Source organism: Scleropages formosus, chromosome 11, assembly GCF_900964775.1.
Source record: "Scleropages formosus chromosome 11, fSclFor1.1, whole genome shotgun sequence".
NCBI classification, from domain to species: Eukaryota; Metazoa; Chordata; class Actinopteri; order Osteoglossiformes; family Osteoglossidae; genus Scleropages; species Scleropages formosus.
Window position 1 is genome coordinate 11,321,858 of NC_041816.1, and position 14,708 is coordinate 11,336,565.

General features: G+C 42.4%; 1 protein-coding gene across 8 annotated transcripts in view; it reads right to left on the minus strand.

Moving 5' to 3' along the window:
- Nucleotides 1-12,549, minus strand: part of LOC108941116 (probable phospholipid-transporting ATPase IM) — a 35,265-nt gene extending 22,716 nt beyond the window's left edge. The window contains exons 1-5 of one of the 8 annotated variants that reach the window (XM_018763657.1): nucleotides 10,468-11,798; nucleotides 9,726-9,806; nucleotides 5,829-5,883; nucleotides 4,997-5,064; nucleotides 734-828 (exon numbers count right to left, since the gene is read on the minus strand). In XM_018763657.1, the coding sequence (XP_018619173.1) occupies nucleotides 734-827 (94 nt within the window). In that variant the 5' untranslated portion in view covers nucleotide 828; nucleotides 4,997-5,064; nucleotides 5,829-5,883; nucleotides 9,726-9,806; nucleotides 10,468-11,798. The other 7 variants (XM_018763655.2, XM_018763654.1, XM_018763659.1 and 4 more) reach the window with 7 other exon arrangements.
- Nucleotides 12,550-14,708: the final 2,159 nt, after the last annotated feature.

Consider the following 14,708-nt stretch of genomic DNA (forward strand, 5'->3'; position numbering starts at 1 on the left):
GGCGTCCCGTCCTGGGTGTGTCCCCTCCCCCTCCAGCCTTGCGCCCTCTGTTGCCGGGTTAGGCTCCGGATTGCCGCGACCCCGCTTGGGACAAGTGGTTTCAGACAGTCTGTGTGTGTGTGTGTGTGTGTGTGTGTACTTCCTTTAATGACATTCAAAACCCTTACTGTACTTCTGTAACCTTTTGCAAAAGGAATGCTTGGAAATCTAAAATATGCTCTTTCCCACTAACACTAATGCAGAAGATGTTAAATAACTGCCTAAAACAAATATTTTTGTGAAACATCTAAGTGCCTAAGACTTTTGCACTGTACTGCATATTGAACAGTCACAACATGATTAATCACTTTTATAACTTCGGCATTAACTGACATTCACAAAAGTCAGCAAAAACAGAGTTCACCAGATATCAGATGTTCAGACTAGGGAAGTGAAAAAAAATGATAATTACATGACATTTATAAATATAGAAGTTCATGAAGTTTAACAAAAGCATTCAGTAAAACATTAGCTAACCAGTCACAAGGAAACTACCTTGATTTTGTGCCCTTTCTTAGGTATTCTTTTACATAAAGTAATTGAGCAATTATTGACTGAAACAAATATGATTTTTTTAAATGTATCTGTTACTGGGCATGACCTGTGGGCCATGTCTTTATGATAATTTACATACATGGACCCATTATCTCTGGGCACTACCCCAAGGCTACTCCTTCTCATCCTCCAGTTTCACCTTGACCGGGGTTCTTGTTGCGAGGGTTCCGGCGTCCTCTCCATGGCACCAACATCCACAGCCATTTCTCAGCCATATCCTTGGGCACGGTCATCCTTGTAGAAACAAGGCAGGAAGTCAGTTTACGTCGATGAGACGAAAGTCCAACATGACAAGAGTCCTGCTTCCCAAGGGCCCCCCACTTCACATGAAAAACATGTTCATTAACTTCCTAGCTTTCTGCTTGCTAGAGACTCCAGAAAATGGCAGCAAGAGAAGAGAGCTTTTCTCCTGTGGGTTTCCACAGCGTCTTCCACACCTGCAGGCTGTGCATTTCTGCAAGCTTGTCTGTGAGGCAAGCCGCTGCTGTGGCATGTGGAAGGTGTCTGTACTTGCCCTATGTATAGGGGAGGCACTCCTCCACATACTCATTCTCTACAAGTACTCCTTCACGTAATACACCAATTAAGCATTTGGTTTGTGTGTTGTGCGTTTAAAACAATTCATAAAAGTCTTTGATTTGCTAAAAAAATGTCACTTTTTCTCAAAAATATGGGAAGTGTCTTGAACTTTATGGAAAGCAGTTCAACTGGTTTTGAGAACACTACCGCATCCTCCAGGCATAACTTAAAGTCAGCTTTTTCCAGAATGGACAAGGTGCCCATTTCCCCGGTACTTCTCCTTACTGCTTGAGTGTGAAAACATTTCAACCTTTTGCCTTCTTATGATTTAGTTTAGTTGATTCATAAATATGACATTAAGTACGACGAAACTGACAAAGAAAAACTTGCATTTTCAGTCATGTTCAGAAATGCTGTCACAGGCCTTGGTGCTACCAGCACTACAGTAGACACAAAACTACTCCAAGATTACCTTACTTTCAATCTGATATAAACACAGCCAGATGTCAGAGAGCCTATCATCACCTGATTCTAGCTAGAACTACTCGTCTCCCCCCATGTCGATCCTGTACTTCCCTTTTCAGTCTTGTGACACTGTCAATGACCTTCTCCTCCGCCCAACATCAAGCTGTATGCTCCTTGAATGAGAACTCAAACTGCTAAACTACAAACTGAATCCGGTAAAAGCTCCAAGACCAATTAGGTTGGGTGTCTTGCTACCTGTCACGCTAACTGTCACCCCCACTTAGGGTTTAAAACTGAGCTTACAACTGCTCAGCAGCATAAATAATACTTGACTTTACAGCTGGACAGATCACATGATGTCTCAAGAGTTGTCAAGAAACCATACTTTCAGTGGGATCCTGTATTTCCAAAAGAAATGAAAGGTGCAGAACTATCTTCAGACTCGCATTTCAACAACAAAGACAACACGCTAACACATCAACCATTGTTCCTCTAATGGTGTAACTAGTGTGCCAGACCACTGGGCAGAACAAACACACACCTTGGGGAAGGAGGTCCAAAGGAGCCATTAATCATTAACCACCAGATCAGACATTTCTTTGGGATGAAAAAAGGTTCCGTTACTCTACGGAGAAGGAGCAGTAGTTCATAAATGATTAATCTTTGTATACACTTAAGATTCTGTATCATCAAACATTTTCCAAGAATAATGTTTGGTAAAACCAAACCGAGCAAGACGAGGTGTTGGGAATTATACAGGTCTAGTATGTTCCTGTAGCCACAGTGAACAATTAACCTGCACAAACGTATCAAGAGATGAGCCAGATTGCAAAATACTGAATCTTTCTTACTATGATTCTAGCACCTTTCTCTGGCATTCTCAGTGCGCAACAACCCCCTCGGGAATTAGTTCCATAGAGTAAATTCGATAATTTCTTAGATTGGTTATTTTATTTTTTTCAATATCATGTTCCTATTGCATAAAGGACAGTGTCAAATTCCTTAAGGGTAATAAGAGACAGTCAGACAGAAATAAAAACCTCAGTGCTCCCTTGTCTATGGATTAGTGCCAGACTCATTATCTTCTTCCTTTACCTCACTGTGCATCATTTCAAAATTTAGCCATTGCCAGTAATTGTATTAGTTATCAAACAATCCATTAAACATTCCAGGTACTCTGTCAAGCCTCAAAAGGAAAAAAGAAAAGTCTTGAATTACTCACATGCCAAAAAAACCTAAGGTCAACTGAACAGTACTGAAATAATTTCACAACAAATTGAGCAACTTCTCGGAAATCACAATGAGCACATCTTCCCTCTGAAGAAATCTTATTCAACCAGAGCAATACCGACCAGAGCATTTACCTTCTGTGGCTGCCGTGTTATTGTTACCATGCAGAGACCGTACAGCCTCCAAGGACCCATTTATCCAGCGCACCACAGCATTTTTACTTCAACAAAAGCCCTAGGCATTGCTTGCACATATAGAAAAGACCAAACTGCATAAAACTGCTCCAAAGTCCACAGTGACTTCACAGACACATGCAGCATAGTGTCCATGAACAAAATAATGCAGAGATGGGACTGTATATGGATAAAAATCTCACAACATGAATTTAGCTACATAAAAAAATATTGTTATGCAAGATTTCACAGAAACAGATCTGAAAGGCCCTGGCACACAACTTAACTTATACATCTTCCATTGCACAGGGACAACTGAGCCCTACCAAGAACACAAAAGAATGGTGGCAAATTCGGGCTGAATAATGCATGGCCGTTAACCTTATGACACCAAGTAACGGGAGTGCCGCCGAACACGGCTTTTCGTCTGCTCCCATGCCTTTTTAGATGAATAACTGAAGGGTCCTTGCTTTTGTTTTTAAGTCTTCTATTTATGCATTTCTTTATAAGGTATTTTCGTGGCGAACATGCATGGTGCTTCATTTACCACCATTTAAGCACTGGTTTTGCAGTCACAATGCTTTGTCATTTTACATTTATAAATAAAAGATTTTCAGTGCGCTTCGTCTCACTGCCTGTAACAGTTGTCCATTCCATTTAGGACACAATAACAAAAATTTAAAAAATAAGCAGCCAAGCAGGTGCTACCTACCAAAGCAATCGATACTGAGTCTTCACAAGCTCAGAACCTCCATGCGTCATCCACGTTTTCTCATTTTGAGAAAGGACCCCCCCCCACCACGGACCCATGATTCACAGAAAAACTAAACCCAGTCAACTGCCACAGAGATGATCAGCAACTTTCAGCAACCATGGTGGAACCAAACAAACAAGGTAAGCAGCCAGCATCTAATTTGTCTAGTTCCTATTTGGAAAACAACCAGAAGATCCATTGAGGGAGCTCAGCATCGCCCATTCGCACAGGCAAGTGGCAAAGAATGCCACACTTGCCGTATCTCACCAGCCTTTCCTTGCTCTTTAGTGGGCAAGAAAATAAAGCCCCAGAATTATAACCATAAGGTTATAATCAAATGTAAGAACACTTGTGAATACATGTCGCTTCAGATACCTGTAGGCTGACAACCGTTTTTCATGTGCACATGGGGTGTCAGACTACATCATTGGAAAATTACTATTATCTACTGTAGCTCAGAGAACAGACACACACACATACATATACATACAAACACACACAGACACAAATGCTGCCGTAGATGTACGACAGCTTGAGGGTGCAGAGAGCAGTAGAGAACGTACAATGCACCATGACTTTTCCAAAAGCAACACCATGAAATTAAAGACTTTCTATTCAGTCATATAGGTTATTGTGCCCTCCTGACTTCCGTCTGTCAGGAGCTAAAACATTACTTTTATGTCTTTGTGTCATTGCTATTCTGAGGCAAGATACGGTTGGAGCTTAAAACAAAAAACTTTAATCTCCTGCGGAGAGGGATATCATGCAGGTCTCCAAGCAACAAGACCTCTGCACCATCTTCACAAATGGTTATCAAATGCTGGCAGAAGGGAAGGAGACTAAATTTAGGTTACTGTTCCCAGATTGTGTTTCACGAATATTGATTTTAACATTTTAACAATGTTAAGAAGACTTGCTTCCAGGAAACCAGCTATGGCAGTCTGTACAAAAATAAATGATGTCATTCACACATACTCACTAATGTGCACTACACAGATAAGGGAGCTGCTTCATCACTGTATTATAATACTCAGATATCAACTGTCCTGTATGACCAGAGTAACTAGTGTTTCTGCCTCTTTCACTTGCCAAACTTTGGTCTCTGCACTTTGTAACGGTGCTGTCTGAGAAGCCAGTTTATTTACAGCATGGGTTAAGTGGTGCAGTGTAGGGTTTGTTCACATGGTCACAGACTCGGTTACATCGCACCTAAAAACCCGAGTTAGAATGTGGAAAAAAGAAGCATTTCAGTTGCTCTTACCGGTGCAACTCTCCTTCTCACAATACCTCATAGTTTCAAGGGACTTCCAGCAGTGTCTGTCAGCTTGCCTGCAAAAATTAATTGCAAAAAAAAATTACACTTTTATTTACCTTATATGTGTAGCTAATTTAAATCATAGAATACTTCTGGAGATTTTGTTTTCCCCCATATTAAATTTTCTCTCTGATAATTTACTTCCTGCAATATTTCGCCAGTTTGCAAGAAAGAATTAACCTGAATGGGAGAAATTATTTACTAAACCAATCCATACATACTGATGCTGTTAGGTTTTTCCTAACGCTCTTTAGAGTGTGCAGAAAAATGACATGGGAGTACCCTAAATGTGGTACCAAGATCAAAAAAACATGCAGAACATTAATCCCTCAAAAAAGAAGGCCCCTTTAAACAGAACTTTGTTAACTACCAAGTAAATTAGGCTTTAAGGGTAGAGCTTCTTCAGAAATTAAACTGCAAATACTATGACTATGCATGTTAACTAAAATGTTTACTGAATGATTCATGTTCAAAGAATACCAAAAAACAACAGAAGTCTGACAAATAGGCATGAAGTAAAAATTGCATATATTGTTGATGAAGTTGGCCGACAAACCATGGTGCGAACTCACGCCCATGGGATTTTCATCGTATCTGACAAGAGCCTATTATTCACAGCTACTGCTTAGTTTGGAGTGCGAAAAGACTCGCACAGAATTTCAAGATCATCATTATCCACTGTAAGCACTGCACACTGAAAATGAGCTGACCTTCTGGAACAAACTGTTTTAACCTGTCATTTTAATCATAACCAGGTAACCGTAGGCTTTCCACATACTTTTCCAAGAGTGTTTTCAAGGTCAAAGTGCGAGGACAGTGTTTCTTTCACACACCTGAAATGAGAAAAATAAACATTTTTGCTTTTCTTCTCATTTGAGAATTATCCTGGTAATCACACACACACATAAATAGTTTTTACAACTACACTCCGTCCAGCATGTCTGGTAAATCGCCACTCGCGCCACAAGCGTCAAACACCGGGAATTCATTCTGGCGACAGAACAGTCACCCAGCATATTCCATCATCACACTAACCTGATGTCAAATATTAGGCAAGTTGTTTACACAGGGTAATTACTATTTTTTTTTTTAATTGTGATTTTCAAACTGGAATACATTGTACACCCATAATTCATTACTTCATAAAAAGTAAAAATGACTTGCAAAAAAACTAGACAACAGGACATACAATTAACAGAAACTACAGTATTACTTATGTGTTTGGGCCACGTTTATGTGCTTCAAAGCAGTGTCCACAGTGTGAACTGGAGGCCACTAATATTCGCTCACAATCTAGAACACGCCACCTCAGCTTCCCTCCCCTCCAAACACATTTAATTGAAGCCCAGAGGACCCCACAGCACATCACCTCTGGGAGGCCATCTGATGTCAGCATTTCCTAAAGTGGCTTTTTTCTTTACTCATTTCTTTCCTTCGACGTGTTTCTTGCCAAACACCGTTCATTGTCACATAAGCCTTGCAACATCTTAATGGAAGCATCTGCTTTATATTAAGTGATCATCACCAGTTCTTCAGCTAGTACAAGTGCTCATTGTACTTTTTCAACACAGTATCCAACTGAGACTCTCAGAATACACATAAGAATGTTCTACTAAGGAAGGAGTGTACATGGCCAAAGCCAAGGAATACACAGTGGGAGTGTAACATGAAGTCGAAAATCCCCTTACGCTATGAAGGATCCACTTTTAGAGGGTAGCTGAAACAGTCCTTTGTTGAGGCAAAGGAGTAGCTGAAGTCTCCCAAAAGTGCAAGCTTAGCTCAAGACAAACACAAAATAAAGCACCAACAAGGCCTGCATACCCTTGCACGATTTTATAGATAAGATTACACTTAAAAGCAGGTACAATTTATTGGGCCTCAACAGTTTTCTGACATTACGCGGTGTGGTACACTGAGACGATATCTCTTCCTGAATTCTTGCCCAAATCTCTCTCGGTTATCAAAATTGTGCCAGTTTAGGTCACTTTAGAAAGATTTTGATAAATGTGGTCAATCTTTTCATAATGTACTGTAAGTATAAGCAATAACAGCAAAAGCATTGTTGAACTAGCTACATGTGTGTTTGTTTTCTCAGATTTTCCTGCTTCCTGGCTTGCAAAAAATCCTGGTATTTAGGTGCATCTTATACCTTAATAATGTATTTCACGTGCTTTATAACATTTATGGGGGCACGGTGGTGCAGTGGGTTGGACCGGGTCCTGCTCTCCAGTGGGTCTGGGGTTCGAGTCCCTCTTGGGGTTCCCTGTGATGGACTGGTGTCCTGTTCTGGGTGTGTCCCCTCCCCCTCTGGCCTTATGCCCTGTGTTACTGGGTAGGCTCCGGTTCCCTGCGACCCCGTATGGGACAAGCGGTTCAGAAAGTAAGTGTGTATGTATATATAACATTTATTATACTGAGGCACGCAGCACCATGGGTTTGAAAGGGGCAAAGAAGGATGCATAGTTAGTGTTCATGACAAATGTTTGTTAGAACACCAGCACAGAGGAAAATAATGCTCATGGACCCCATTTCCTCCAGGACCTGCACCTCAAGCCAGCCTACTTAGCATCCCCAGGCTTTTTTCAACACCCTCCCAAACACAATCACCCCATTAGTTTCCCCATAAATCACCCTAGTGGTTGAACCCTCTATTACTTTTTATCCACAATTCAACTACTTACAATAAACAAATCTCCCCACCCAAACACACAGCAACGCGGGTCGGTACAATAGTTTGCACGGCCTGTTATTAACTGATATAACAGCCTGCTGTGTTTATATATGTATTTATGTTTACTGGCCAGTAAAGATATCTGATAAAGAACTGCGTAAGAGGACCGAATGCTATAGAGTGGTTCAAGAGATCAAGTATTGGCGGATGAGATGGCTTGTGCATGTACTAAGAATGCACCAGCAATATATTGCAGAGGTTGCCCTCAGATGGATGCCAACAGGAAAGAGAAATCGGGGAAGACGAAGAACTGCAATATCTGAAGTAAAGGAGATGAATCTTACGTAGATGAGGAGAGGCACATGTTGCAAATGATAGGGAGAGATGGCGACAAATTGTTGAGGCCTTATGTTCCAAACCAGGAATAAAATGAGAGAGAGCGCTTATGCATAAACAGTGGTGGGTGGTAGCATAGTAGTTAGAGTTGTTCCCGTTAGATGCAAAGGTTGCAGGTTTGAGCCCCACTACTGGCTGTAGCACCCTTGAGCAAGGTACTTAACTGAAATTGCTGCAAAAAATACCACTGTATAAATTCTGTAACTACAATAATTGCAACCTAACCATTGTAAGCTAATGTGGAGAAAAGTATCAGTTAAATGAATAAATGCAGATGCTTAACATTGCTGATCCATTACTGTGCACAGGTCTGTAGTGTCCAAGGAAGGCAGAAGTCCCCAGAGAGTGTATATGTTTATTAATACAAATTTTGCATTACTTCACTGAAGAACACTACCGACGTAACCATTTGGCCTCCAAATGGTTTATAATGGGCAGCCCAGCAAAGGTAAACAAACTTGTGGGTAAACAAGACTGCACCCAATGTCCCATAGGGGATATATGTGAGTTACTTTGCAGTTTTTATTGGCACCGTCATCCACCTATAGTGTGTGTGTGATCCAGGGCCCACATATTAGGATCCCATTATTAACCCATGTGTGAATACACAGCAGGGGCCCTCGCACACACTGAGCAAACAAAATCTGGTTGTGGATTTACGAAAAATGTGCGGCCCATGTGGAAATGTCAGCTCGTGCACATTTTGAACAGTTTTACGTCAGTTTACCCAGCAGAGCACATTTATATTTATTCATTTGGCAGACGCTTCTCTCCAAAGCGACGGACATCTCAGAAAATACAATTTGTGCATTACATTAGGACAAAGGCATATAGCTGCAGACGTGTGATTCTTAAGTAAACTTAGTTTGCTTCTTTCCACTTTATGCACCGATGTTCATCACACGAGTAGCTGCATAAAACTCAGAAAAGACGATGCCCGATCACCTTCTAGCAATATTTTTTAAAGAAACAAACATTTACATACAATACAGGAGTAGCGACTGTGTAAGGGCTTATCTGGGTATGATCACAAAGTTTCAGTGCATGAACATTTACACCTTACATGAGCTTCAGAGATTCTGTATGCATATCTGTTTATGAGCCTAAGCACAAACATTAGGCAAAGCGGTTTCAAACACTAATCACCACAAGTATAAACAAGTTATCCTCAGCAAGTAATAATTAAAGGTCAGCCATGCCTTTTAAGACAAGTCATGCAGTTGTATTTAAGAGATATAATACAAAGACTAAGGCGAAGAAGGTTGGTCAAGGACTTCATAAGAACCACTTCAACACATCTACTTGTGTCCCAGGGCAGAAGCACAAGAGCTCTGCTCATCGGTTTGGAGCTACATCATCACCTTCAGCAAAGTAATATGATGATGGAGCACATGGGCTGTGATCACCTTTAAACTGCCCAAGTTATGAGGGACTTTTGGTCTGGACCATGTAGACCCTCGTGATGGAAGAGTGGTGGTGAGGAGCCTCACACAGCACACTGCGGTAAGGTGGAGCTCCAGGCAAGCCTTCATAACTCTTTTACAAAACAAGTTCCCTTTTATGTTCTTTCTGAAAAAGAGCAGAGGAGCACAAAGCAGCCCGTTTTACCTGAAAGAGCCGCAGTCTTTGGAAAGGTGTCATTGCGGCTCGGAGGAGTTGGAGGAGGCGGGCGGACGGTCACATTGACTCCTGAAAGACCGAGAAGACCAACTCTGTACCGCGTTCAAACACACACACACGGAGTGAAAAGTTGCACCAAAGCGGTCTGCACACACGACACGGAGTCACTGACACCTTTTAGCTGCGCGTACTACCGCGATCGCCACATGATGAGGAAGTTGTACAACTTCCAAGTGTCCCTGTGTTTCACTGTTTCTTCTTTCACGTCTTCATTTCGACACACACACCGAACCCGCACGGTTAACTGCTGCTCCGATCAGCTCCTAACGGCAGCTTTAAGAACAATTATTAAAAGGCAAACCTGAGAAGCGTTACACGGCATGCTCCTCCTGCCTTCCGCGAAGCAGCCAAAGATGACTGTCTCTCAGTCTCTCTCTCTCTCACACACACACACACACACGCCCAGATCGGAGCGCTAACGCAGGGCTTTTCCGCTGCACTTAAGAGCCGAGATCCGTACATTCATTGTCGGTTCCTTAATCGAACTCCAACACAGTGTCCTAACGGCTCTTTTACCTGCTATTTGAAGAGAAACGCGACGTTCGTGCTGCTGTTGCAATCAACGGCATTGCGGGGGCAGAATTCAGAGGCAACCGCGAGCATGGTAAACTATAGCTGATTAATAATTAAAACCAAACACATCATACTTGCGGGCATTATTATTACTTACTGGCGACGTGGAAGGGGAGACAGGGCGCGTCAGAGCGCAGTGAGGCTTCGCGAGAAGCGAGAAGGCGGGGGGGCGAGCGGCGCGCGCTCCTGTCCCAGGCTGTAACGGTGGCGCAATTAGCGCTCACGAGCCACAGCTCGAGCGAGACTCCAGCCTTGGGACTGCGCGTGGACACCGCCGCGACTGTGTCCACGTACAGCGCCCTCCTAAACCGGCCTTTTCTACCCGCACAGTGAGCCAGTGCGCGCGCGCACACACACGCACGAGGGGGTCGAACCTCGGGTTTTCTACCTGGACACTCGAATGCTTTCGGGCTTATAACTATAACGGTTTGTACCTGCAAACTGCGCGATTTCACCCTTTTTTGTTCTTGACACGGGGAATTAGGGGTGAAAGCCAAGGGCTTTTGTTTCGGGAGACCACTGGTGGAATGTGGGCTTATATTATATATATTAATATTATTATATCGGCGGTTTATAACTGCACACTAAACTCGGGGGTTTATACCTGAACACTGAGAAATCAAAGTTTAATCGTACCCGAACGATCAGTGAATTTTGGCTTGACTACAGTCTACAGGCGACTCTCGCGTGGGGCTCGATGATCGAGTTCGAACAGCACATGCAGCTTCAACACACACTTTCTCACTGCTAACAACGAACATACACACAGTGCGCATCCGTTTATGCATCGAAGAATTATTCTCATTATTCCCCGTTATTCTTCACTCTTGTCACTTAGACAAAGAGGTATGAGGGGCTAGTAGCAGTAGCCCACCTGCGTCGAGGCCGAGCTCGGCTACAGCAGCACATTGTCACGTCACTCACTGTCCGGCTAAAGCACGTTGATTAAGGAAAGACACGCGTGGGATTGGATTCACGTTGCTTCGCCGCTGCGATCTCCCGAGCACGCGCCACACGTGTAAGTGCACTGAGACGTGCCTCTGTAAACAGTCCCAGCAACACCGAAGGGGTCTGAATGAATTGCAGCGATCACAAATCGTACTTTTCAAGTGTTGAACCGGCGACCCGAAAGTATAGACTAGTCCAGGCGACGTTGTAGTGAAGTGCTAGGATCAAACGAGTCGATCTAAGGGTCTCGTCTCGTGGTTTCTCTGGTAACCGCCAGCAGCGCCCGCATCGGTGAGCCGTGCCATATATGAGAAACGCACTGCTCTTCAATTAATAAAATATATAAAACTTTTTTCAGGAAATATACCAAGAATTAAATGCAATATTCTACTCCTCTAGGTGGAATGACAATAAAGTTGATTTTGATATTCTATCTGTTAATCACACTATTGGTTGTGGATTAGGGGGGGCGCGGTGGCGCAGTGGGTTGGACCGGGTCCTGCTCTCCAGTGGGTCTGGGGTTCGAGTCCCGCTTGGGGTGACTTGTGACGGACTGGCGTCCCGTCCTGGGTGTGTCCCCTCCTCCTCCGGCCTTACGCCCTGTGTTGCCGGGTTAGGCTCCGGTTCCCCGCGACCCTGTATGGCACAAGCGGTTCAGAAAATGTGTGTGTGTGTGTGTGTGTGGATTAACATTATGACCACAGGTCGCATCTAGTCTGTGACAATTTTTTTCTTTCGCTAAGAAGAGCCTTTAGCAATTTAGGACAAGCAACTTAAGAGACTTTGACCAGAAATATTAGCAGTGGGATTACTTATACAGAATGTCTTACGCCTGTGTGTCGGCAACGCATGTATGATGTACCTGTAGGTAATTGAACGGTAGATTCGGACACGCGGCGAACAAACATTCCCAATAAAAACACTAGGTGGTGCCATGGCGCCACGACAAATGTTATGCGCGCTGAATAAACCTGCTACTGCACTTCGGACAGGTTGACTTACGAAATGTCGAAGATGGGAAGCTTTCAAATAAAATGGAAAGATACACAGATTGTCAACCTTTTGTTTTCCCGAATCTCCAATTTGTAGCGGAGCGAGCACAACTTTTATTTACCTGTCGAGCTGATAACTGCCAGTAAAACACAGTGAAATGGAGGAGTGTGTCAGCACCTTATTTCAAGTTGCTTTCCCAGTCCTCCAGCTGGTGCTCCGTGTTCCTGACTCTGCTTGGTTCCAGTGCAGTACTGCCACTAAGGAGAGGCGTCCTGTTACCATGGAGACTGAAGTCCGACTAAGGCTGACAGTGGCAAGAGGAGACATTTCTCACAATCAGCGCTGAGTTGCTGGTTGTTTCTTAATTGTCTCATAAAATTTGCGTTGATTGAATTTAATTTAACCATATTTAATTTTTTGATTTTAAAAGTTTGCTTCGGTAATTTTACATTGGTTTTAATGTAGCTCAGCACTGAAATTTTGTAGTAATTATTGTTGTTATAGCTATACTTGAGAATTTTGCAGAATTAATGGAGGGAAATCTCATCATTTATTGATTGTGACTCGGCTGATTAGTTTTAAAAGTGACTTTTAAGTTAGCAATAATAAAATTAAGAGACTCCCATTGTCAGTTGTATTTGTAAGTTTTTTCAGTTATACACTTTCGTTCTGAGTTTGGAGAAAAACATCTGCTAAATGAATATATGCAAATGTAAGATGATTATCCTGTTTATTGCATTTGGAGGTTGCTAAAAAAAAACCCGTAGAAACCACTGAAAATTCTCCCTTTCCCCGATAGAAACAAACACAGTACACTTCTACCACAATTTACACAGATGGTAATATAGTAATGTCTGTTCATAACTCAGAATTGTTCCTAAAGCAACCCGCTTTGTGACAGTCTTAATCCCTCAATGTATTCAGAAGTTAGATTCTATTGAAAACATCAGATAAACAGAAAAAGCTATAGTGAATTAAAAATTGTCTGCAAGACATTTATTTCCACCCACAATTCGTAAAATTGAGAATCTCGGTTTTCCTGTACTGAAAGCATTGGGCTTGAGGCAGACAGCTTCAGGAACTGGCACCAGCTTATCTGTTACATTCATTCATGCAGAAGATATTTTGCTCCAAAGGGACGTACAACTCGGAGTAAACAAGACTGCATTTCACCACCACATGGAGAAATAGAGACACAGACAAGTAATTCATATAGTCACTTAGTCCAATAGCATCACTTTTGCCAGGATGCGTTACATAAATAGCTGTATATAGAATCAGGTGTTTTTTGACATAATGATGTGAAAGTTTATGGAGCAGACAGAAGATCGGGAGAAAAGTAATTCCAAAAGAGATGTATTTTAAGATGCTTCCTCAATGTTGAGTGGGATTCAGCAGTTCTAAGGGAGAAAGGGAGCTCATTCCATAACACTGGAGTTAGAAACCTTGTGCATGGGACCACCAAGCAGTCAGAGGTGCAGAAGCGTAGCAGTCTGGTTGGGGCATGGTGATAGTCCTATGGGTATTGGGAAGCAGATCCTCTGGTATGCCTGTCAACTGTAACCAGAATATTAAACTTGAATTATGCACAGTATCTTTTATTAAAATGAAGTAAAATAAAAGTCTACTTTACTGAAAATAAAAAATACTCCGCTGTGCTACTTCAAATGTAACCTCTGCACTTCAAGAGCCATAGCAGAATGAAACAGCATGAGTTACAGAAAGTATTACAACTGTTTCACCTTAAATCACCTTAAATCCCAGCTCTGTTTCACTGGCCATGAGGACGTTACCCATTCATCTTTAAATATACTTGTCTGCATTTGGTCATCTTCAGTTTCAAAAAGTCTAATAATAGGCGCATGCCTCTGTTTACTCGCTGGATAGTTTCTGTAAAAGCCTCTGATACAGCTACAAAAAATAGGCTGACATAAGTCTGTTTGGAAAATCCACAAGATGCTGTGAACTGCCACCTCCCTTATCTCCTCCGAGTGTTTTCTAACGATAACAACAATCAGAAACGTGGGCCACAGCAAAGAAATTTCAAAAAGATTAAGAAAGCGCAGTTATTAATAACTGAAAAAACTTGGAAAGGACCAGACTCATATTTCCTGAAAGTTGTAACTCATATTTTGGTAGCACAAAGTACAAGCATACAATACTGTAACACTACCCCCCCACGGAACTAGGAGAAACCGGCTTAACAGAGTAAAAGGAGCGTACGCTTTATTAGAAGTGTTCCATGTCTCCAGCCACAATTTTAACAAAGACACTTCACACAGTCCAAGACACAAACCATTACAGAATCCCCCTGGGTCACTCCCAGCCCCCCTGCTGCACCCTATGGTTAAGGGGTTCCCCCGGGACTCCCCAGAATCCCACTCTCGAACACTGAAC